The sequence below is a fragment of the Columba livia genome, chromosome 1, assembly GCF_036013475.1.
Source record: "Columba livia isolate bColLiv1 breed racing homer chromosome 1, bColLiv1.pat.W.v2, whole genome shotgun sequence".
Classification (NCBI taxonomy): domain Eukaryota; kingdom Metazoa; phylum Chordata; class Aves; order Columbiformes; family Columbidae; genus Columba; species Columba livia.
The window spans coordinates 148,653,639-148,679,743 of NC_088602.1; the positions used below are offsets into that span (position 1 = coordinate 148,653,639).

At 44.4% G+C, this 26,105-nt stretch overlaps 1 protein-coding gene and 1 long non-coding RNA gene across 3 annotated transcripts in view; one reads left to right on the forward strand and one right to left on the reverse strand.

Annotated features, from left to right (window-relative positions):
- PAH (phenylalanine hydroxylase) overlaps window positions 1-26,105 on the forward strand; it is a 55,635-nt gene that overhangs the window by 15,464 nt on the left and 14,066 nt on the right. For both annotated transcript variants that reach the window (XM_065037262.1, XM_065037251.1), the window contains exons 4-6: window positions 14,322-14,505; window positions 22,904-22,992; window positions 25,255-25,322. In XM_065037262.1, the coding sequence (XP_064893334.1) occupies window positions 14,322-14,505; window positions 22,904-22,992; window positions 25,255-25,322 (341 nt within the window). The remainder of the gene's footprint in view (window positions 1-14,321; window positions 14,506-22,903; window positions 22,993-25,254; window positions 25,323-26,105) is intronic.
- The window catches only part of LOC135575924 (uncharacterized), a 59,379-nt gene continuing 52,272 nt past the window's right edge, over window positions 18,999-26,105 (reverse strand). Inside the window, exon 3 of the long non-coding RNA XR_010467375.1 lies at window positions 18,999-21,272. This is a non-coding gene — a long non-coding RNA (uncharacterized LOC135575924). The remainder of the gene's footprint in view (window positions 21,273-26,105) is intronic.

Consider the following 26,105-nt stretch of genomic DNA (forward strand, 5'->3'; position numbering starts at 1 on the left):
GTTTATATTTATATTTATATTTATATTTATATTTATATTTATATTTATATTTATATTTATATTTATATTTATATTTATATTTATATTTATATTTATATTTATATTTATATTTATATTTATATTTATATTTATTTAGGCAAATATAACCTGAATATGAGCTGTGTTCCATGTTCCATGAAGTATTTCTACTCGAGACAGCCACTGCCCTCTTAATCCTTGCTTACCTCAATAAATCTGATGTAAATAAACCTACCATTTCCCACTGTTGGCACTTCTACAGAGAGAGTAGAGTCTACCTACAATAAAGCCCAAGAATGGCAGCATTTTGCACTTTGTTCAATCCAAAGGAACTCAGCAGCTTTTACTGACTGATTTGGAAAACTTTTGGGGAAATAAGGAGCCATTTACCTTTCAGTACATTGTGTGCCTATTTATTCTTCCAGAAATTATTCCCAGATGTCATGGATGCCATTTAAAAAGCACAAAATCCTTGCAATTCAAGATGGCTGTGTTACAACTCACACAGCTCTGTACTTTGTGCTCCCAAGCAAATACACTGTTATGTTGGTTTTGTGACTTCTTCTTTTTTAGAACACCATCATGTAACAGTTGTGCCTCAAAGCAGCTGCTCTTTCTGTAGAACACTGTAAAAAGTTGTGGCCTACATACTTTCCATTCATAAACCAAACTGACTAGGAAATGAAAGGTTTGTGTGGTATTAGTACAAATGAAAACTGATTATGAGTTATAAGACATACTTGATTCATTAAGATGAAGGGAAATTCATACCAACAACAGCAGAGCTAGTCCAAATCTGTGGACTGACCACAGTAATACAGTCCTGCAAAATGTCCATATGTCGGTGGCATGTAAGTGAATTAAGGAGGCTGCTGACATTCTCTATATAAATGCATTGCTGTCTATTAATCAAATAGCTGTCAGGTCTAGAGGAAAATCTGCATGGGAGCTAGTATAGGAAGGAGAGAAGTAGCCACTTCTTGGATGTGACCCTCTTTGCCCCAAAGCAGGTACCTAAACTAGACCATCCGAGTCATAGTTTTCCCCAGTGACCCTGATGGCAACTGAGGGAATGGAGCTCAGCTAAAGCTGTCTGTACTGGTGGCTGGGTGGTTTCCCATCCCAATGAAGCCAATTCTTTTTGTGCAAACTGGCAGTCTCCCTCGGCACCAAGGCTTGACAAGAGACCTGGCATAGATGTTCTTATATTAGTTTTGCATGCTGTTTGCAATGTAGTGGGGAAATGCATGGGTGGCTGGAGGAAAGGGATTTAAGGGTGCAAGCCTTCAGCTGCAGCTTCAGCTCCTCAGGGTTGTCATTAGGGAATTCATGAGCACAGGGGTATGTCAGCAAGAGCAGCCCTTGGGCTGTTCTAACTCAGTGCAAAGGACCTCGTCCTGAGAACAGCAGTGTAAAACCCATGTGCACACACAGCTGAGGTAACCTCCACCTTTTCCCACTTGGGCCATGACCATGGTGCCCCAGAGACACAGACTCAGTGCTCAGTGACATCTGCAGCAGATATGAGAAAGGTGGTGTTATGCAGGGGAAGGGTGGGGACAAGGAGGAAGATCTTGAGAGGATTTTTTTATCTTTATCCATTCCCTGCTTAAAAAAAATCAATTCTGAGATGCAGGTTAGCTACAGGAGTTAGTTCAGACTCTCTTGCTGGGCACCTCTGGGCAGGGACATCCCTCACCTTGTCCCCATGGTTTCTGCCACCAGCTTGGCACTGGCCTGGAGAAGCCCAGCAGATGTATCTCAGAGGAACAGAACAGGGAGGAGATGTGGGGATGGCTGCTCTGGCTGTCGTTGCCTTAAGCAACCACAAGAAGTAGGAAAAAGGAAAACACAAAAGCCACAAACTATGATCAAACTGCTCCCCAGGGTGAACGTTGACTCCCACTGAGGGCCAGACCTTGTGTGGCCATTGGTGCTGATGGCCATGCATGGCACATTTGTAGCCCCTGTGATCCTTGCTGAGGCTGGGGGTTGCCCAGGCCACCAGTCTCTCTCAGCATTCTTGCGTGGGAACACAGGAGAAGAGCACAGCTCAACCCTCTACTCCTCCCAGCTTGCACTTGGGAATTATTAAGGGACAGTGCCTCCAGCACTGGCTTTGAGGATTTTGCCTCTTCTCTAGCCAATTTATAAAATTACTCTGGGAAATGAAGGATGGAGGAGGAGGGTTGAGAGAGCTGTAAATATGAAACTCTTGGAAAATAAATCCTCTTTCAGGACAGGGAAGAAAGCGTGGAGACATGATCCAGACTGAGACACAGGGAATTGAGGGGGTACCTAAAAACAATGAGTGATCACACCATGTCATCATCAGCCAGGCTGTCTTTCTGTAAAAGAGGTGTCTGTGTGGGCCTTGGGAGGTTCATCTCTCCTTGGATGAAGAGCTGGAGAAAAAAATTCTGTTACTCTGGGAGGACTGTTCAGTCACTCTTATGTTCCTGCTCAACACAGGAGCACCTCCTCACTCACAGGTACACATCCCATCTGTGTCATCTTCATGCTGAGGTGAAACTAGGCCAGGTGTTAGCCCTCACTGCAGCCTGATGTCCACGGGGTGAAAGAGTCCAAAGGGAGCTGCAGTGTGCTCCAGTTTGGCTTTGTGTGCAGATAACAGGAGATCCAGGACTGATGGCCAACCAAACACCATCGCTGCTCCCCAGTCTAGCCGTCATCTGTACTCGCCCAGGAGATAAACCTCCCAAGGAGGGAAACAGTGCCCAAACACAGGCCAGATGAACTGGGTAAGCCCCTGCTGTGGGCCAGGATGGCCTGAAGGTAAGGGAGCCTTGTAGCCAGGCAGTTGAAGGCACAAGTCCAGTCTCTACAGAGAGAGCGCTCATGGTGCAGAATTACATCCTGTTAACTGAGACACCAAGTTTAATAGAATTTCAATGTGTTTTGGGGACTAGTCTATTAACATTTGTCCTACTCAAACATCCCTCAAGGTTACTTATGCAGTTGACAGGGGGCTGCATACTCTCACATTTGTTTTTTTTTTTTTCGGAGATCTAAACTCTTGGTTTCTGTTCAGGTCCCATTTGCACATAAGTGTGTGGCTACAGTGACAAATATTGTTTTTCCGATATAGCTTGAAGCCTTCTTTTTTCTAATGAATTCCCTCTATGTACTCAAGTTCCTTATGTCTGCTGCCTTTATGTCCAAAATGTGCTTGATTATATCCACTTTTCTCTTATGTTTACCCTCGATTCATCTTATCTCTAAAGCATTTTAGTGTCAGGCCAATGCACAATGTCCAAAAAGAACAAGCATGGAAGAAGGGCTGGACCCTCAGAAGGGCAGGCACATATTTAAAGAAAGACTATATGGCTTTTTAAGCTGAAAGCATTTCTGTCTTTAAAAACAAACCCAAACCATGTCTATGGAAGGTTTCAACATCCACTTTGGATAGGAGAAGAATCTTTTCCCTGGCTCTCACACAAAAATAAGCAGCATTGAGGAAGGCATCCCCAAACACCAGACACCAGCAGCCTCCTAAGCTCTTCTGGCCCCTGACTCTTGCCTTCCCTCTGTTTTGCAAATCCTTGCCTGGTTGTGTGAATCTGCTCCTCCTGGACTGTTCTGCACCCAGGGTGCCCTATGCCACGGTTGACTGCCTGAGTCCCTTCTCCACCTTCCTTGCAGAGAGGCAACATCCACAGGACCAGACTCACACTCTGACATGCTGTAATGTAATAGCAGCTCAATCATGCTCAGCAATAAGCAGATTGTTAAAACTGAATCCACTTTGCTTCCATACTAGATGCTCTGTGTATATATTGGGATGTGGTAAAAACTCACTTTCTGCTTATCAGACCCAACTATTCTGCATTTGAATAGCCTATTTGGCCATAAACTTTATCCATCCTAGTGTGCATACAACTTCCTTATGGGTTATTCTTGGAGAACACCTTTTTCCTCCCTGCAGGCTTGAGGGTTGCCATAGAGGCAGCACGAACCTGCCAGCAGAGTCTTTACTTCAACTTCATTTTATTAAGACCCACCATACCCTAAGGTACTACTTAGTGCAACGGTATGCTGTTCATTTGTCTAATTCTATTACAGAAGATATAGCTAGGAACCCAAAACTTGAATAAATACCTTAGTCTGAAAGACAGTATCACACATAAGGAAAATATCATGCTTAAAATCAGGAAAACAGAACAGTCATTGTGAACTATGGTTTGTTTTGGTTTGGTTTGGTTTTTGTTTTTAATTTACTGGACAAATCATAGAATAATAGAATAATTTGGGTTGGAAGGGACCTTAGAGATCATCTAGTTTCAACCTCCCTGCCATAGGCAGGGACATCTTCCACTAGACCAGGTCGCTCAAAGCCCATCTAACCTGACCTTGAACACTTTTAGGGATGGAACATTCACATCACCTCTGGGCAACCTCTTCCAGTGCCTCACCATCCTCATGGTGAATAATTTCTTCCTTGTAACTAATCTAAACCTATTCTCTTTCAGTTTAAAGCCATTACCCTTTGTCCTGTCACTACATGCCCTTGTAAAAAGTCCCTCGCCAGCTTTCTTGTAGGTCCCCTTTAGGTACTACAAAGCTTCTATAAGATCTTCCCAGAGCCTTCTCTTCTTCAGGTTGAACAACCCCATCTCTCTCCTGTCTTCACAGGAGAAGTACACCAGTCCTCTGTTCATATTCAAGGCCCTCCTCTGAACTCACTCAAACAAGTCCATATGATTCTTATGTTGGAGGACCTGGAGATGAACACACTACTCCAGGTGGGGTTTCATGAGAACAGAGTAGAGGAGGAGAAGCTTCTTTTAATGCAGCCCAGGATGCAGTTGGCTTTCTGGGCTGCAAGTGCACATTGAAGGGTCATGTTGAGCTTCTCATCAACAAACACTTCCAAGTCCTTCTCCTCAGGGCTGCTCTCAATCCATTCTCTGACCAGCCTGTATGTATGCTTGGGATTGCCTTGACTCATGTGCAGGACCTTGCACTTGGCTTTGTTGGACTTCATGAGGTTCACACTGGCCCACCTCTCAAACCTGTCAAGGTCCCTCTGGATGGCATCCCTTCCCTCCAGCATGTTGACTGCACCACGCAGCTTGGAACGTCACTTTTGACTGGTTTCCACTTGGATGTCAAGCCATTGACCACAGCTCTTTGACTGTGACCATCCAGCCAATTCCTTATCTCCCAAGTGGTCCATCCATCAAACTCATGTCTCTCCACTTTAGAGACAAGAATGTCATGCAGGACAGTGTTAAGTGCTTTGCACAAGTCCAAGTAGATGATGTCAGTTGCTCTTCCCTTATCCATCAATGCTGTAACTCCATTGTAGAAGGCTGCCAAATTTATCTGGCATGATTTGCCCTTAGTGAAGCCATGTTAGCTGTCGCAAATCACCTCCTTCTTTTCCTTCTGCCTTAGTGTAGCTTCCAGAAGGATCTGCTCCATGATCTTGCCAGGCATAGAGGTGAGACTGACTGGCCTGTAGTTCTTCAGGTCTTCCTTTTTTTCCTTTTTTACAAATAGGGGTTGTGTTTCATAGAATCATAGAATGCTAGGAATAGGAAGGGACCTCGAAAGATCATCTAGTCCAATCCCCCTGCCGGAGCAGGAACGCCTAGATGAGGCTACACAGGAATGTGTCCAGGTGGGTTTTGAATGTCTCCAGAGTAGGAGACTCCACAACCTCCCTGGGCAGCCTGTTCCAGTGGTCTGTTACTCTCACTGAGAAGAAGTTTCTTAAGTTTAAGTGGAACCTCTTATATTCCAGCTTAAACCCATTACCCCTTGTACTACCATTGTTTGTCACCAAGAAGAGCCTGGCTCCATCCTCATGATACTCACCCTTTGTATATTTATAAAGATTAATAAGGTCACCCCTCAGTCTCCTCTTCTCCAGACTAAAGAGACCCAGCTCCCTCAGTCTTTCCTCATAAGGGAGGTGCTCCACTCCCTTAATCATCTTGGTTGCCCTACGCTGGACTCTCTCCAGCAGTTCCCTGTCCTGAACTGAGGGGCCCAGAACTGGACACAATATTCCAGGTGTGGTCTCACTAGGGCAGAGTAGAGAGGAAGGAGAACCTGTCTCGACCTACTAACCACTCCCCTTCTAATATACCCCAGGATGCCATTGGCCCTCTTGGCCACAAGGGTACAGTGCTGGCTCATGGTCATCCTGCTGTCCACCAGGATCCCCAGGTCCCTCTCCCCCACACTGGTCTCTAATGGATCATTCCCCAACTTATACTGGAACCTGGGGTTGTTCCTGCCCAGATGCAATACTCTACATATGCCCTCGTTATATTTCATTAATTTTTTCCCCGCCCAGCTCTCCAGCCTGTCCAGGTCATGCTGGATGGCAGCACAGCCTTCTGGCGCATCAGCCACTCCTCTTAGCTTGGTGTCATCAGCAAACTTGCTGATCGTACACTCTAGTCCCTCATCCAAGTCATTGATGAATATATTGAACAGTACTGGCCCCAGCACTGGCCCTTGAGGCACTCCACTAGATACAGGCCTCCAGCCGGACTCTGTTCCATTGACCACGACTCTCTGGCTTCTTTCCTTCAGTCAGTTCACAGTCCACCTCACTACCCGATCGTCCAGACCACACTTCCTCAGTTTAGCTATGAGAATGCTGTGGGGGACTGTGTCAAATGCTTTACTGAAGGTAGACCACATCCACTGCCCTGCCATCATCTATCCACCTCGTTATATCTCCATAAAAGTCTATGAGGTTGGTTAAGCATGACTTCCCCTCAGTGAAGCCCCTAATCTCTTATCCTTGATATGCCTTGAGATGGCACCAAGGATAAGTCATTCCATTACTTTCCCAGGGATGGAGGTGAGGCTGACTGGTCTATAATTACCCGGGTCTTCCTTCTTGCCCTTTTTGAAGACTGGGGTGATATTAGCTTTCCTCCAGTCCTCAGGCACCTCTCCCGTCTCCCAAGACTTAGCAAAGATGATGGAGAGTGGTCCAGCAATGATGTCAGCCAGATCCCTCAGCACCCGTGGGTGCATACCATCTGGGCCCATGGATTTGTGGATGTCCAGATTGTCTAATTGTTCCTTAACCCAGTCCTCATCAAACAAGGCAAATTCTGCACTGTCCTGACTTCCTCTAGGGCCTCAGGGGAATGGAACTCCTCAGGACAGCCTCCGGCAGAGTAGACAGAAACAAAGAAGGCATTCAGTAACTCTGCCTTCTTTGTATCTTCTGTCACCAGGGCACCCACCTCATTCATCAGTGGGCCTACATTGCCTCTGGTGTTAGTTTTATCTGCCACGTATTTGAAAAAGCTCTTTCTGTTGTCCTTGACCCCTCATGCCAGCTTTAATTCTAACAAGGCCTTAGCTTTCCTAGTTGCCTCCCTATATTCCCTGACAACAGCCTTACATTCTTCCCAAGTGGCCGGCCCCACCTTCCATGATCTGTAAACTCTCCTCTTCCACCTGAGCTTACCCAGCAGTTCCCTGTTTAGCCAATGCAGGTCTCCTGGCTCCCTTCCTTGACTTCCTACATGTCGGGATGCTCCGATCTTGAGCGTGGTAGAAGAAATCTCTGAATATTAACCAACTGTCTTGGGCCCCTTTACCTTTAAGCAGCCTTGCCCATGGGATTTTCTCTAGCAATTGCTTGAAAAGGCCAAATTCCCTAGTCTTTCTTTCATCACTGAAATACCTACAGAAGCTTTTCTTATTGCCCTTGATGTCCCTGGTGAGATTTAACTCTATCAAGGTTTCAGCTTTCCTAGCATGATCCCTGGCTGCTCAGACAATTTCTCTGTATTGGTTACCCATCCTTGCTTCCACCCTCTGTAGACTTCGTATTTGTGTCTGAGTTTGCCCAGGAGCAACTTGTTCATCCATGAAGGTGATTTTTACCTGACTTCCTCTTTGTTGGGATGCATCCCTCCTGGCCTTGGAGGAGATGATCCCTGAATATTAAGCAGCTTTCTTGGGCCCCTCTTCCTTCCAAGGCTTTGTCCCATGGTACTGTACCAAGCAGATCCCTGAAGAAGCCAAATGAAGAAGTTACAGAGTAGCAGTCCAGGTCAGAAAAAGACAGAAATCTTGCAGGTGTCTTATCAAAACTGAAAAAGCAAAGCAGATCATTTTGGGTTAAACCAAATGTTACACATTATGGGAATGTTTATTTTTTCTGTAAGGATAAAAGCCTATTGGAATTGAGATTGCTTTTTAAAATGACAACAAAGTCCATTCTGAAAGAAATAAAATGGAAAGAAAAAAGAAGTTGTCCCCTCTCAAAGACCGTAATTTCAAAAATCAAATTAATCATTAAAAGAAATCAGAACTAGACATTTTAACATGCAAAAATTTTAATTGAAATTTTTCCACATGAGTTTGTGAATACAATTAGCTCCTCCAAAGTCCTTTTCCTGATGAATTTACACAAAGTAGAAGACATGTTAGCTGTGGTATGTGGCAAACATGGGATTGGAATACATAACAAGTTTGCTCAACCTGTTCTTGGAGAGGAGCCTTCCATTTTCTTTTCACTGATGTGACCTTACCAAATATAGAGCGGGACTTCAGTACAAGGTCCAGCTGTCAGTGGTGTTACTTACAGTGGGTAGGGCTTTAGCTCAAAAGCAGCCCCATTGATTTGCACTGAGTAGTATTCCTGCTTCTGGAGCAAGTTACTGCTCCATGGGAGGACTGAATGACAGTAACAAGCTGTGCCATATGAAACCCTGTTGCTTTCAGAGCCAATGAAAATGACTCTGCTCTTTTTCTGTTTAGGAGTTCACATTATTGAACAGAAAGTCTAAAACGGCTGTTATCTCTTTGTCCCTTGTGAAGGTATTGGCTCTGCAGTGTTTTGGGTTGTTTCCAAATCAGGAGAAGTGAACGGTCACTTTGGCCAGGGGGTGTGTTGGAGGTGTCTGCAGTGATAGGTGAGAAGGCCAGGCGTGCCTGTCCTGTGATGCTTGTTTTTCCATCACAGTATGCACATGCACAGCTACAATCATCTTCGGTCTGATCTCTCCTCTTTATGGGGCCAGGAGAGCAGGACACCTTGATCTGCTAAACCAACATGAATTTAAAGGAAGGAGTGCCTTCTTGCTAGGTATTTGTGCAGTGCCACATGCTGTCACATAAGCTTTTTGGTTTGTCCTACTCCATGGGTTTTGTGGCTTGATTATGCTAAATGCCTCATACCAAACTTTAGGTTTGTAGCAGAACCGTGGAGTGATGGACATCAGGGGCAGCTCCTGGACTGGCTGCCTGTTGGAGCTATTTGCTGGCAGGGACCAGGTCTGGGTCCCTTTGTCTCCACGAGCTTGTCATGTAAGGAAGACCCTAGGAAATGTGAAGGAAAAGATGGGGAAGCACCGTCTGCAGCTGAGAAACAGGCCTTTGGGCAATAAATCTGAGTCAGGTGGCTGCTTTTCCTTCATGTTGGGAAACCATGGCTGAAGGCATCATTGTAACTTTCTCATCTCCTATGAAAATTAGGTACTTAGTTTCTTCTTGTGTTTCTGAAAGCACAAAGTATCCATCTGCACCGAAAGCTTCCCCATGTGGCTATGAGAACATAACTTCTATTTTCCAATGATCAGGTCATTAAAGTCTCTGAGGGTAGGACTAAATTCTCTTGGTGGTGACCTCTACAATCCTGCTGACTTAGTGTAACACCAGGCTGGTTTGATCCTGCTGGTGTGGGGCAGCTGCAGCATGAGAGGTGCTTGGTTAGGATGGCATAAGTGGAATAACCTGAGGAGGGGGCTGGAGCTGCTTCACAGCCTCTGAGAGGGAGCCAAGGCTGAGATCCAGCACTGTGGGGAAAGGCAGACAGGGAGATGGGTAATCTCCTTCTGCATCCCTCATTGCCTCTGTTGTAAACTGGTATCTGCATTGCTAACCCTTGTCATTCAAAAATCATGACTTACACAAAACGGACTTAGATTCTAACTTGCTTTTTGGGCTCTGAGAATGTCTTGAGACCTCTTTCTCTAAAGCGGAGTGATAGAGATACAGTTAACTTAGATATTAAAGCTGAAATCTTTCACCCCCAGGAGTGGAGGTTTTAAGAAAAAAAGCAAGAAATTTACAATGACTTCTGCTAACTCCAAGGCATCTGGCAATACTGTGCCCCTGTGGCATTCTTAGGAGTTACACTTAATGCTGCCTTCAGTCCTCAAGGCAAAATCTGTTCTGAATTGTTAATACTTGCTAAAAAGTACATTAGAAATGGCCTAGTACACTCTTTTGATATAAAGTCTAGGTGAACAGCTATGCCTTCCTCTACTGATACAGAAGCACTCTAGCAGATATGTGGTTGTATGATTGGATGTGTTCATGTAGGAAAGACTCAACTTCTGTGGTGGTCATAATCCTGAGGGGAAGTAGGAGAGGAGGAACCTGCTGCAAATTCTTTGAAGCTGATGAATGGTGGGGAGAATCCAGCAAAAACATATCTGATCTCAAGCCATGGGCTCATCTGATTCCTACCAGCTCTAAAATAGGAAGAACAGAAGATACCAATGTTAATAGTTCAGGCATGAATCCAGCCTCAAACATGTGACAGTCCAAATCTTCCAAAACCAGTTAGATTAGGAGCTAGGTTCTGTCAACAAAAAATAGCTGAGAAATCATGAAGTTGCATAAAATCAACAAAAAAATTTTTTGAGGGCATACATTGTCAAGATTTCAAGCTTTACTGATAAACACAGAGATCGAAAACAACTTAAAATAAACTAAACCAAAAACTGTACCCATTCTCCTTTCTCAGGTATCTATTTGTCTCCAAAAGTTGGAGCTTTAAATAAAACATCAACTACTATGAGAATTCTCAAGCAATTGCAAGATTTGGCGATACTGGGAGTACAAAAATGTTTCGAACAGTATGAAACTATGAAGATTAAACACTAGGTGGAGTAGTTGTACTAGAATGAAATCAAGATTCGAATAACAGCTCTAGTAACAGAGCCATTGTAAATATTTTGAAATCGGGAGCTTAGTAGCAAGTCACAGCATATGAAAGCATGTTTCTACAGGAGCGCCAGTTCAGCTGTTTGGATGTATGCTGCTGAATTCTTGCTTCAAAAACACACACCAGAGGGTTCTCCCTTCAGCTTCTCTGTTGTGAGGTCCTGAAGCCTCATCACAAGGTGGTAATGTGTTGGCTCTGCACATCACAGAGCTACAGGCACTTCTCAAATAAACAGAAAACCAGCTTCACACTCAGTGGGAGGTGATGCTCCCTCCTCCCTGTCTTCTTTTTTTTTTTTTTATTTTCCTTTCCATTTTTCCACTCTCTTTGGTTGTGACAATACTTTGGGAGGCATTGATGTTCCTGCTACCTTAAGCATGCTTTGTGCCCACCCCACAGCTTGCCTCTTCATTCCCAACTCCTGCATCATTCCCTCCATTCTGTGCAGCTGCTCCCTGAGCCAGGTTGCAGAGCTGATACAACAGAAAAGTCACCTGGCCAAAAAAAAAAGTCTTGTAGTCAAGGTACCTGTGTGATCTCTCCAACAGTTCTGCTATCTCCAGGGGAAGGATGCTGAGGCAGGGATGGACATTTGTGAGAGGGGGACTCAAGCAGGGGATAATGGCCACTGAGGAGTGGTCCATTTTATCACAGCCTCTGCAAGACATGGAAAGCCCAAACAGGGTCTGTGAATCTACACAGAGACAGAATACAAAGCCCTGACGTATCAGTCCAACACATCAGTGCAAGGCAAAAGTAAAGCAACAGCTCAGTGTGCCTGAGGTGAGACTTGGGCTGAGGGATGTTTTACACTCACTCTCTACCTTTCTGAGTGGCTCTACAGAGCAGCTGAATGGCCCTGGGCTCCAGGTGCCAGCTTCACAGCATCACAGAATCACAGAATGTTAGGGATTGGAAGGGACCTCGAAAGATCTAATCCATCTAATCCAACGCCCCTGCTGGCGCAGGAACACCTAGATGAGCTTACAAAGGGATGTGTCCAGGTGGGTTTTGAATGTCTCCAGAGTAGGAGACTCCACAACCCTCCTGGGCAGCCTGTTCCGGTGTTCTGTTACCCACACTGAGAAGAAGTTTCTTCTCACATTTAAGTAGAACCTTTTGTGTTCCAGTTTGAACCCATTACCCCTTGTCTTACCATTGGTTGTCACCAAGAAGAGCCTGGCTTCATCCTCATGACACTCACCTTTTATATATTTGTAAGCGTTAATAAGGTCACCCCTCAGTCTCCTCCAAACTAAAGAGACCCAGCTCCCTCAGCCTTTTCTCATAAGGGAGATGCTCCACTCCCTTCATATTGGCGCACTGTTCCACATGACATGGCCGTGGCAAAGGGGACTGCAGCCCTCTCCTCCTGCTCTCTTTCAAAGTCGTTCCAGCCCCAAGTCATCTGAACTTCCATTTTTGGGCTGCCCCACCCCCCTGTTCCTCACCAAGCAGAGGGTACAATGGGCACTCTGTTTATGAAATGAGGCTTTAGAGGCCTAAAACAAATTGTCCTCGGGGCTGAGGACACTGGCCGCCATTCTCTCCCCAAGATGTCCCCGCCAGGACAGCATCTCTCAAATGCAGCAGTTGGCAAATGAGCTTTTGACCTTTTCAACTTATTGTGTTGGTATTTAGCCAAACAATTTAAGTTCATTTGTAGCGTGCAACACTCAGGAAACAGAGGAATGACATGTGTGCTCTTTCCTACCAAGTAATAAACTGCCCTTTGTGCTGGAGTGAATGAGGCCGTTGCCACTGATGGCCAGATGCCCTCCTGCACTATGCAAGCACTGAGAGGAGCAAAGAAAATCTTAAAGGGCTTGAGAAGCTCAGACTAGAGGGAAGTATAGAAAAAAACCTTCCCTCTTTCTTTCCTCTAGGTCACAAGTAGATCCTCGCAGCATTTCTTCATGGATGAAATCCTGATCCCACTGCAGCAGGGGGTTTGTCACTGACACCAGTAGGGCCATCATTTCACCCCATGTAGTTTGAGGTCTTCTTAAGCCTGAAAGCAGCAGACCAGTAGCTTCTCTGGGGCTGCTGAGCACTGTCTGTGAGCTCCTCTGACTCTTCTGTGCTTGATCTTCAGGTTCAAATTTCCTCCAGGGGTTTGTCTATTCTTTCCAGTGAACAGAAACCCAGACCTGGTCTCAGTGTGCCGTGGATGCAGTCCAGTGTGAGCTTGGCAGGAAGGTCAGATGGTTAAGTCAGCATCAATGGAAATCTGATCAAAAGGCTTTTATCAAAAAAAGATAAAGTGATATTTTCATAAACCAAGGCAGATTTTCCTAGACTTGTGTTTCAGTGACCAAAGCCCCAGGATTTTTAGCTACTTTTTGCTTTACACATTGACATGGTGGCATGTCTAAGGTCAGGTACCCACTGGCCATAGTCATCAAGGCTGTTAGTTGCCAACGATCCCTTTCTTCAGAGTTAGGAAGAACCGCTGCTGGTCAGAAGATATTTGGTGAGATGGAATTTGAATTTCTGCGCTAAGGAAAAGACTTCTTTGCTTTAAGAGTGATCATACTCTGGATCAGTTGCCCAGAGAGCTTGTGGAGTCTTCATCTTTGGAGATACTCAAAAACTGAATAGAAACAGTCCTGACTAATCTGGTCTAGCAGACCATGCCTGAGCCAGAGGCCTTGTCCAGCCTCAGCAACTCTGCCATGATGTGATTTTGCGATTCTATGATTTAAAACACCCATTTTTTTATTTGCACAAACTTGGGCTGCCTTTTTGGTCCAGATCCATGTTTCCCATTGGATCTCTGCCCAACACCTGTTCACAGCCCTGGAAACTGTTGCAGGTGGCTTTGCAGGTGACTGCTTAGTGGCTTGGCAGACACTTATCTCACAGAGGGCCCAGCTGCTTCCTTTTCCAACCTCCTTTCAAGATGCTCATAAATATAGCATTCAGTTTCTCACAAGAGGGTTCTCTACAGGTGAAATGCCTACTTACCATGTTGATCCTGGGGAAATACTCTTGTCCACACAGACAAGCTTTCATTATGTACTTGCCATACTGGAGTCACCATTTACAACACAAAGCCTGTTTCTATTTGTATCCTGCTTCCACCTGTTTCAAAGTTTATGCAGTGCATAGTCTTTATGTTGGAGTTCTGCACAAGGGTGAATCTCACATCCTTCTCATTCTTCCTTTTTGTCTTTCTCCCTGTTGTGAAAGCCCTCCGTCCAGTGACCACCAGAGCCAAGTCTCTACTTTTGAGTTATTTGGATTGTACAGTATGGGTTGTTGACTAACACATGAATTTTAGTTAGTTTTTACATCATATTTCTTTCCCCAAACCCCGTGTGACCAAAATCTATCTTTCTCATAGGAAAAAGGTATAAACCTGACCCACATTGAGTCTCGACCTTCCCGTCTCAACAAAGATGAATATGAATTCTTCATTAACTTGGAAGGCAAGAACGTTCCAGCACTGGATGAGATCATCAGGTCCTTGAGAAATTATATTGGAGCAACCGTCCATGAGCTTTCACGAACAAAGAAGAAGGACACTGGTAAGGATACACTGACAAGGGTAATATTAACAAGGAATATTTACTTCACATATTTAAATTACTTCTTTTTCCGGTAGCAAAGGAGTTCCTCTTGGATCTGTATGGCTGCATTTGCCTCTTTCTACCCGTTTTGCCTGTGTTGTAAGCTTTTTCATATGAAGATTTTCTCTTGGTGTGAACTGGCATGCTTCATCTTTTGTCATGCTTCTGACTAGGTCTCCTAGGAACTGGTGTTAAGGCGTTATGTTGTCATCTGTCTGGTTGGTTGGCAGCACTCATGGTCTCTTAAAGACAGCTTTGCTGCAGTAGCTCGTTACACTACATGCAGAAGTTAACAGGGATCAAAAGATGATTTGATCACAGGTTAAGGGCTCAATTTGCAAATCCCTAAGCAATGGTTGCAGGAAGTCGTGGGTACATCTATTTTCTGCTTGCAGTCTCTGCCCAGTGTTCAAACAGGTGGCATTTAGATACACAGCTTTTGATAAGCCACGCAGGATGTCAACTTTTGTTCTTGACACACACCTGTAGGTCGAAGGAATAACTCTGCCCACATGAGAACTTAAAACAGAAGAAGAGAAACAACAAAGATCTCCATGAGGGATGCACTACATCTGTCCAGTTGCTGAGACAAAAAATCCACATAAACTCAATCACAATTTAAAAGGGCGAACAGTTCCAGCAAAATCTTCGGGCTTATGCATGGACTTGGCTTGTAGATCAATTCTTCTGAGAAATTCAGGCACTGATCTGCTTTCTTTTCTGTCCCGCCCCGTCCTCATAATAAATCCATACCTGTTCAGTACCCAGCAGATTTGAGCCTATACAGTCCCATTTTGTGGAAAAATGTTACCTGTTGAAGACTGCCTTTCACACTCCTAAAGAAGGATGCCTCCCTGGAGTCCCAAGGAAGGTCACCAAAAGGGTGTCCTGAAGACACTGCCTGTGCATTGTGCATCCCAGCTCAGGGCCTGCCTCAGGTGAAAAGAAGCTGTGTTTTTTTTTAATTTCTAAGTGATACATAGACTCTGTGAACCCAGTTAAACTTTGCTGTCTTGTACAGTGAGTCCATTCAGAGTCAGTTCATACATAGCCAGCACTGATAGGTGAGTATGTTAAAATTGTGATAGGCCATCTTAAAAATAGACATAAATTTTTAAATCAGAAGACGGGAAGGAAAGCTCTGCAAGGGGTTATGTTGTCTGTCCCCTGGCAAAAGGCAGGACTAGCTAAACCACTGTGTGTCCTGAGCACTGGAGATTACTTGACCTCCATGTCTCTGCACTGCGGGGCTGCCCTGTTCTGGCCCAGTCTCACATGCTGCACTGAGAGCTGATGACTTCTCCTCCTGCCTGCCTTTGACACCTGGAACAGAAGATACTCTTCCTCTTTAGACCAGCCTTTTTGGTGTCTGGTGTTGTATCCTGTCCAATCTCAGCCTTCTCTTCTCAGGGAACCTGGTTTCTAGGTTTGTGGCCAGACTTGTTGCTCTTTTCTAGGGTGTCTCCAGTAGATTAGATAAAACCTATGTGTAACTACAGGAGATAAGGGTTCTATTGCTCTGCTGAGCAATTAATTAACTAGTTATTAAACCAGTTGTTGCTCACTTGCTGACTCTTTCTAAACTGTTTATTCAGTGGATTCTTTACACAAATTCCAGCTGTCTTCCAGATTCTATTAATTCAGGCAGGAACTGCTGGTAAAGGGTAGCATAACAAAAAAAACAAAAAAAAAGTGGCAGTGACGTGCTGTTGTAGTGCCTTCCCCCTTGCCAAATATCTCTGGGACCTCACAAACCAAGTTTGCACAAAGCTTGTGGTGTAGCTGATGTGCTAAGAGCCTGGTATGAAGTTGTGTTATCCTCATGGGGCAGGAGGAGGAAGTGCCCTCCTGAGCTCCTGGGCTGGCACACCCTTTTGAACACCTGGATTTACTTTCTGATTTTGATATCATGGACTGCTGCTGCTGGCTGCTGCAGCCCTGTCCTTGCAGGACACCTTGCACCTCTGGGCTGAGATGAGATGAGATGGGAGGAGGGGAGGAAAAATCCCCCAGAGTGACCATCCCCCCCGCTAGCCACCTGTCCCTCACACAGGTGTATACAAGTCCAACATCATCCATCTGCCTCTCCACTTTTTGGGCTTGTGGATGCCCCTCACTTCTGCTGTTGAAACTGGGAAGGGTCTGCCACCCACTTTGGTGGGAGCAGGACTAACTTGGTTCCTGGAAGAAATCTCAGGGAGGTCAGTTGTAATTCTGCCTTTAGAGGGCAATAAGAAAAGATTTTGTAAGTTGTTCATGCTTCTAATTCTCAGAGATTTTTGCAGGAGCTGAGGCTGCTCAGTACAGGGGTGGCTGCCCAACATCCAGTCTGAGACACACTTAAATGCCTCTTGAGATAACAGATGTGATTTTAATAGGATTTCAGACTTTAAATTCTTTAGGCCTAGACCTTCCTTTTCCTTCCTAGGAACAACATGAAAGGACATTAATACCTTCTTGAGATCAGTGCTGGTAATCCTTTTACCATTTCCTTTGTGTCCTACCCATGACATTACATTTGAAGATGAAAAAGAATAAAGCAGATACTCTTTGGAGTCAGTTCTCTCCATTCATGAGTCAGAGGGACAAAAGGTTGATTAGGTAATTTATGATCACATCAAATTAAGGATATTCTCTTTTAGGGGCTTTTGCATTTCCAGAAGAAAGATACAGGGCCTAGCAGGGGTTGACATTATTTTGTTTTTCTAATTATTATTAAGAATTTAATAATAAACTATTAAATAATAAAGTTGTGTATAAGCATGGACCAGAGTTGCATAGAGCTATAGCTCTAAATGTCAGCAAAGAAAGACCAATGAGTGAAAGTCTGACCTCACAGAAGTCAAAACTCCATTGGCCAGCTGTAGGATTAGGATTTCACTGCATGTTACCGTGTTGATCAAAGGATTTTTTGAGCTAGATTATCCTGTCAGTGCTGCAAAAAAGGACTCGATATCCTTCTGTCTCAGAAGATAACCTATGTTTGTTAGTTTCAGTAATACATAAATAGTATAAAGTGGGAGCAAGTTACTGCCAAGGAAAGAGAAGAAGAGAGGAGAAGATGGATATTTCTTTTTCCCTTTCCTTTTTTTTTTCTTTTTCAATTTCAGCTTCTTTCATGAGTAGTGAAGGTCCAGTCAAACTGAAATTCCCAAAGAGCCATATTTTAAAAGGTCAAATAAACCCTGCTTAAATGATGAACTGTGGGTGGCAAATTCTGGGATGAGGCAGCTACACTGGCGGAGCCCTGGCAAATCTGGTCATAATCCACAGATGTGATTTTGTGATATTTTATTCATAAAACACAGAATGAGAGCAATATGTCTCCAGGGAGCAAAATCTCAGGACTATGGTTTATGGGGACATTGTCACACTTTTCTCAGTTGGCAGGTAAAGGCTGGAAAAGTTTTCTCCTGAAGACAGCCCCAACATCCATTGGACTGATTCTTTCATTGCTGCTTTAGATACTCTCAGCCTTTCTTTGCTAAGGCTTCACTTTGCTTATGTTCATGATTTGAGAAAAATATCCCTATTTTACTGTTTCTTCTAGGAAGCACACAGTGCCATTCTTGGGACAGTGTCCTGCGGGCAGTCAGAAAGATTTCTTGCCTTGCCCTTTCTGTATAGCTTAGCACTAAACACATGTGTGTGTGCTTTATTTGGTATATTGGGCAAGGTATAAATGAACAGCACCCTTTTTATTTATTTATTTATTTTTTTCTTGGTCTGATCACTATAGCTGTTTGTAGGGTCTTTCCCCTCTTAAAAGCAAAATGTAATTTTGGTTTCCCATGTGCACATCAAAATAGTTACAAATATGAAGTTTGGATCAACAGTGTAATTTTAGCTGAGGGCAGACCAGCAAAATGTTCTACACACAAAGGTAGTTTTAGAGCTTCAGATGAGATGGGCTAGCAGTCACTGGGCCAAAACCCCTCTGTAGAGATGGAAAGATTTGTTGTAAAAACACAGTACATCTCTTCATGGCTCTTTTTGGAAACAAGCTGGGTATCTGCAGAGCACTCAGAGCCCATGAATAAAAATAATTAAATATTATTCTGTTGCAGCATTAGGGAAATGCAGAAAATTTATTGCATTTCTGAGACAGGCTGGAGGCTGAGGTTCTGTAGGGGCCTTGTTTTCTAAACCCCGAGGCTGGCCAAAGCATTTGGGACTGTTTAAAAAAGGGCTAAACCTGGGCCTCGAACTGCTATAAATTGCATAGACCTGTCTTTGACCCTCCTCACAATGGTCCAAATGGAAGAGTTCTGCAGAAGTCCTTGCTGCCCCTGCTTTGCTGCCCCTCATATAAATGGCTTATTAGCATTCTGCTAAGCATTTGACCTCATGGTAATTTGGTCACCACTTGGGTGTTCGGCACAATCCCATAAATGCTGCTGTTTCATTTACAGACAAATCAATATTTATTACTGATCAGCCCACGTTTGCTCCTCAGACCTTCACAGAGGCCCAGTGTTGCAGCAGCTTGCTCTGGCAATTCATTAATGGCCGTGCAGAGAGACAGTGAGTCTGGCAAATGGGGCTGGAGGAGGATGTTACGAACGATATATGGGATAGATTCAGCCAGGGGGTAATTTGATTTGATCTTTTAAATAGTTGCTGGGAGGACTGGGGACAGCGTCCTGGCACAGCACAGCTAGGCAGAAGACCCAGTAGCCTCTTTGCACTCTAGTCCCTAGCATGAGGTGCAATGTGACTGCTCTGGGACGGTGCTCTGCACCTTCATTTCTTGTTTCCACAAATGCTGAATAGGCTCAGGACTTTCCAGAACCCGACTTAACATCCACTATGCTTGTGCAAATAGTACTAAACATCCTGAGGATTTCCCTTTCACAGCCTGCTCCTTTTATCCAGCTCTGCGGATCAGAGCTCCTCTCTCTTAGCTACCGCTGGTGTCTGGGGGAACCTGGGTGCAGGGCAGAAATCTGCTGAAAATAGGTTAGGTACCTATAGGGGCTGCATGCCTAAAATATAAGGTGCTTCTCCTGTGTAGGGGATAAACCAGCCGCCCACCTCCATGCCTGGGATTGACACTGCACCAGCCTGGAAGTCAGTATATCCCAGAGTTTATAATGAGCTCTGCAGCAAGTACGGTGGGGATCTTGAGAATAAAATGTATTTAATGAAAGTAAGTTGGTATTATATATACATTTTATCCCTTCTTGAAGTTGCAATGATTCAAACCCTGCCCACATTTCTGATTCAGGGCAGCAAAACCCTATACACATTGCTGCTGAAATCCACTGCAGACTTCAGCCTCATCAGTCTGTCTGCACAACCTGGATCCTTCAGGTCATGGTGTGTCTCTGAAAATAGTGGTTATTCACTGACAAATCCTTTGCTGTGGTGCTGCCAGACAGCTTTTTGTCCAGTGCCCAATCCCAAAACCTCTATCGGTGTGCCTTACACCAACCTGACAGGGAGAGTCTGAAGCACGAAACAGTGAAGTGATTCCCCCATCATCACACAAAGCTCAGTGGCAGAGCTAGAAGATAAACCTGGTGCTCAGCTGCCCATATAGAAAACAGAATCAGGAAGATTTGTTGTGCTTACGCTTCATGCAGTGTGAGTAGTGACTCCTCTCTAGGACTCAAACACGTCTTTTTCTATTCACTCCCTCTGACTGGTTTAACTCAAGGGACTGGAAGTGCAGGAATGTTGCTAACTGCAAGGTGGGAGAGTATTTTTGGAGAAACTGGAGAGCTAGTGATAGGTACACCCAGCAAATCAAGGCGTTTCGGGAAGATCTTCCTGGGACTGCTGCTGCCATCTAGTGACTTATTCAGGTGTGGTTTTTAGGGCAAAGCGGAAGGGTGTGCAGCTCAGAAAGGGAGGGGACGAAAACCCACTTATGTTGCTCGGGAGAAGGGGAGGCACTGCCGGGAGCAGCCCGGTGAGCCCGGGCAGCCCGGGACCTCTCCTGCCTGCTTTCCCTGTCCTGCCTGGAACACATCTGAGGGCTCCCAGTGGGAGCGCTGGGCGAAGACAGGCTGGTGGTGGGACAGCAGGTCAGGGGGAGGAAGCACCCTACATGGGGCTGAGCTGCAACCGCCCAAAATGTGTCCTGTGGATCTGCTGTTGTTGCCTTGGCTCCTCTCTGCAGATGTCTTGCAGAAATCCCACAACGCAAGTGCCCTCTGTGTTGTTAGGCTCAGAAAAAAAACAAGGCTGAATAGTCCTGGAAACAGAGTGATCCTCTTATCCTGTAGGTGGTCCATCCAGGTCTGGGATCAGCCCCATCAGCCAGGAGCTGCAGGGAGGTCGTGCGGCAGCTGTGGTTGGGGATCAGGTTCATTTGGCACAAAACCCAAAATCAATTGGGAATGTATGGCTGAGTGACAGCACTCCCAGCCGAGCAAAGAGCCACACAGGAGAATGAACAGTTTTCCAAGCACTGACTCAACCAGTGACACCCATTCATGCAAGAAAGTCATTAATGAACTGCAACATTTAATTGATAGAGAGATTGCTCAGAGCCCCTGGGCTTGGACCAGCAGACCTTTGGGTGATGTTAACCTCAGAGTCCATGAATCTGATTTGTACTCAACATGGAGAGCATACAGGACATGATTGCAGGGTCTGATTATGGGGTACTTCCTCAGATGGAGGTCTTGTGCCCTTTCTTCAGAAAAAGTATGGCAGAACTGGAAGTCATGCAGAGAGAAGTGATGAGAGGGCTCAAAGGTAGCCCACGATTTTTGTGCCTGAAACAGATACAGAAGTAAGGTGCCAGTCAGTATGATGCATGGTAGATGGAGGATCTGTCATCGAGCTATAAAATCCTAGGTGGCCTGGAGAAGGTGAATAGTAGCAAATGCTGTTTGTATGCAGAAACTAATAAACATCATATGAAACAATCAAGTCTAAACCAAAAAGGAGTTATTTTTCATATCGCATGTAAAGAAACAATAGAGCTCAGTGCTGCAGTGTCTTGGAGGCAGAAGTGTACATGGGCTAAAAGAGCAATTAATGTATTCGTAAAAAGTTCATCAGAGGCTATTAACTTGAGGTATGGCTTTAACTTCTGACTCAGGCAGGAGGGAGTGGAAGGGAAAAAGAGGCAAGAAACCAGGATCAAAGGGCCGAAAAATGTAAGAAAGGAGCAGCAGAAGGGCAAGCCAAGTAAGCCATATCCAGCAGCACCAGCAGCTCCCAGAATGTGCCCAGCTTCCAGTGGTACCTAGCAGTGGTACCTACAGATATGCTTCATAAGCGATTATGGGCCAAGGGAGAGGAAAGGGCCCATGGCCCCTCTGCTCCCTCCATCAAGCTTCCCTGTATCAGCATGGCAGAGACCTGGGGTGGCCAGGCACAGTGGTGACCGACAGGGGAATTCTTGGTTTGGTATGCAATCGGATCCTCCTAGACAAGATGGAAGAGGAGACTCCAGCCTGGTACAGCAACTGTGTGCGTGTGCATCAGGCCTCTGGCTGGTGAGGGGACACATGCCAGGGGACTGACTGGACCAGTGAGTGAATACACCTGTGTCCATCACTCCAGGAAGGAGGTCCAACCTGGGATGGCTGCTTCATGCACCTCACGAGCTGCAAAGAGCCACTCCTTGTAGTGCAGTTGCTATGCAGACACTTGATATCTGCTTTCCCCCATCTGAACGCCACATCTGGAAAGCCCTGTGAGTCTTCTTTGCCCTCCACCTTATGTACTTGTGTAAAGGGGCATTACATGCTGTGTGGTCCCATTTCATATCCTGACTGTGCCGTAGAAGTGTATATAGTATGTGAGCTACAACCCAATAGAAAACCAGAACCAGAATGTTAATTAAATTAGTGCATTATTGTAAAATGACTGCAGTAATACTATGCTAGTCTGAGGTATTAGGGTGCCATTTATCATTTCATTTCAGCATCCTAGCTTAAGTGAGGCCACCAAGTAAGTCTTAGAAAGAGATTTTCAGAGGGTCAAATAATCCTGTATCCTTCTTGCTGTGGGGTTTTGTGCTGTTCCTTTGAAATGGCTCATTCTAGCAACTGTGAAAGCAAGGATACTCTGGAAAAAATTGCTACATTTTGGTAAGCCAAGACACCAGAATAATAAACAGAAAATCATAAATATCACAAGCCAACTCTTCGCCAAGGGCTAGACATTCCTGATGCTCTGTGTTCTTCCAACAGTGCAAAATAGCCACAAATTCAAGACAATTTGCAGGGTTTGTTCTTGCCCCCTACCACAGGGAAAGGCCTTTGCTGCCCAAAGAATTTAGCCCCTTGCATATGTTTCTTTATATTTATGATGAAAAAATAGAAAAACCAGGAGAAGGTTCCAAACCAAGTAATGAAGAAGAATAGCAGTCTCTATTTCTTTTTTTGTTTTGCAGTGCCATGGTTCCCAAGAAGTATTCAGGAGCTGGACAGATTTGCTAATCAGATCCTAAGCTATGGAGCGGAATTGGATGCCGACCATCCTGTGAGTAACAAAGTTTTTTGTTTGTATGTTTGTTTTTGGTTTTGCTTTGTTTTGTTTGTTTGTTGGTTTGGCTTTTCGTTTTGTTGTTGTTGTTTTAACATGTTTCTAGTTATTGGGACAGATGTTTCTTTTATTTACATATGCTTTGCTTTAAGACAAGTTTAGTAGCCTGAGTCTCATGTGGTTTAGGACCAGAAAGGTACCATGTCTACAGGGTTAGAATCAGCCCAATCCCTAGTATGAAGTAAATCAGACCAAAGGTTGCTTTAATTTAAGCAAACAATAGGAGACCTTAAAAGTCATAGTGATCATCAGAGCACAGAACCACCACAGGACACCTCTGGTTTTCCCAAGTGGCTCTGATGTGATGACTTCAGACTCATTTTGTGAATCAGTAGCAACAAAAACTTTGGAAGAAGCGTATCATAGACCAGAGATGTAATAGGAAGATTGTTTTTTTTCATGTCTGATCACATACACACGATTGAGCTTGGTGCCTTGTTATGTGGTTTTTAAATCTGACATGATTCTTGTATGTTGAGACAGAACAAAAGAAAATGTCTCTGTTTTGAAAAGTTTGTGGTTTAAATGGTAGAGTCAGAAAGTTCTGTTCATCGGGTTAGCTGATAAAAACAACTTGTTCAGTGGTTTTACAGCTCTTCCAGATACAAGAATAATTTCTGCCTCTATTCCCTCTCCAAGCAAACAACAACTTATTTTCATTTGTCAAAACACACTGAGTTCCATGCAGTGCAACAGAAATTGCTGCTATTAGTTTAATTGGGATAGGGTGATTATAAATAAATTACATGCAGTGCAACAAAAATTGCTGCTATTAGTTTAATTGAGATGGGGTGATTAGTCATTCACTACCCATTGCTTAATTTGAGATGTGTTATGTATCATGTACAATGATTCATGATGTTCAGTGTGGTCACATATGAAAGACAGAATGAAAGGAGATACACTGAGTCAATGGCCCCCTTGTGTGTCATGTGGGAAAAGACCAAGATCGTATTTGAAAAAGGAAAACAACAACAAAAGATACTGAAAGGAATTAAGCATCTCTGCTCCAGTTCCTAGAATTAGTTAGTGAGCAGGTTAAGCCTTAAAAAGGAAACCCAGCTGCTGGAGTAAATAGGTGTGACAGTACACAGAGTGTAGAAAAAGAGAAAATAAAGGAGCTAGTGGTTTTAATAAAGTGATATGGGATTTGATCACAAATACCTCTATGCCAGGTTAATCTTGAACAGCACACATTTTAGACACTTGGGTGCCTCTTTTTGACCAACACTCTTAGATCTGCACTCTACTTCAGCTGTCTCCTGTACTTCATTGTGTTTCATGGCCCTTTGGTCCAGATGTGCCGTGCACCGCTAAAAGATGCATTTGTGAGCAGCCGCAGTGTCCAGTGGGTAGTTGCTGTTTGTCCTGCAGAACTATGTCCTAGCTTGGAAGGACATTTCTCCACTTTAGGTGGTGAAGACACTCCTAGCCCTGAGGAACCCTCAGTCTAAATAGTAGGCACAGGAAATAGCAGGAAGATGGCTATCCTAGATGAAGATTTAGATATTACATTCCTTATCCCTGGTTTTATTGCTAATTAGCTGCAAAGGTCAAGCTCCAAACCACAAAGTCTATTAGAAGTTCTTGGTAGTAATTGAATCCCTTCAAATGGTTGAATTTGTAGACCAAATAGAGCTTTTTGGCCAGCAAAGTGCCTGCTGTTCTTCTAAAAGTTTGAAAATGCACACCTTTAAGCACAATTTATGCTGAAAATCCACCTAAAATGTCTGACTGAGTTGATCAGTGTGTTTCCTAATGTGGTTTAACTCTGTTTTGCTAGACCAGCCTGGCCCTGCTAGGAACTGCAACAAGCTTCCTGAGAAACCAAAAGGACCTGGTTATCTGAGTGCCATTAATGAGGTGTATTGCTCCTGTGGGAGCACCTTGCTGACTATGTAAAGGAGCATGTTTGCCTTTTTTGTAGCACGTGGAAATAAGAAAATGAAAGAACTTGGGGGGGCGAGAGGTGCTTGGAGGCTGTGGCTGAATGATTGACCTGTTGGCCTTGCAGATGGGGAAGGAGCAGTTCCCTGTGCAAGCAGGGTGCACCTGAGCTGGGCAGGATGAAGGCAGCTTCCCCACTTGTCCTCCTGCACTTCTTTGACTGCACCAGCCATGCCCAAGGGTGCTCAGTGAGAGGAACGCTGTTCACCACCTGCATTTACAGAGGAACTGACCATTGTTGTTTCTCTTTAGGGGTTCAAAGATCCTGTGTACCGGGCCCGGAGGAAGGAGTTTGCAGATATCGCCTACAACTACCGGCAGTGAGTGCTGAGAGTGTGGACAGAAAGCAACCTCACATCTCTTGCCCTTTCCTAAAGCTCTCATGCTGCTGGCAATCCCTGGTTTTCCATAAGCATCCTCTTGCCGTTTTCTTTTCTCTGCCATGTGTTTAAATCTTCCTTTTCATGTATTTATCCCAAATCACAGTAAAACAAAAGTAAATTGTTCCAGGCACACGTTCAGAAGGTAACATCGCCTCCCTTCTTTCCTCACAATGCCCCTCTTCCCTGGCTTTGTTGTCTAATTGAGCAGTAGACTCCACTGCTACTACAAAGACCTGAGTGTTGAATAAATCTGCTTCTGGTATTCTCTCCATTAAACCAGAGCTAAGGGAGGAGTGCCTATCATTTACATTAACATTAAAGCAGGAGCTGTGTACACTATTAAAATAATTAATAACTTATGGTTCTGATGCTAATCCAGTTCCTGATACTCTAATTTTATCATGTCTGACCCAGCTGCAATCAGCAATTTGAGCTCTCATTTCCCAAGAAAAATAAATGGAGATGATAAACTCAGTTAGAAAAGGCTTGCTTGATTGCTTTCAGTGATCAGATCTGGAAGAGATAAAATTCTGTTTCCAGAGCCACTCACGCATTTACATCAATACTACTGGGCCTTATTCTTGCTGAGACTGCCAAAAATTGTGATTGTAAAGAATAAAGTAACATATGTTGTACATTTAGGGCTTCACTTTGCACAGGACTGCAATGAAAAGGTAGTCCCTGAGCCAAAGAGCTAATAATCTAATCACAAAATGAGAG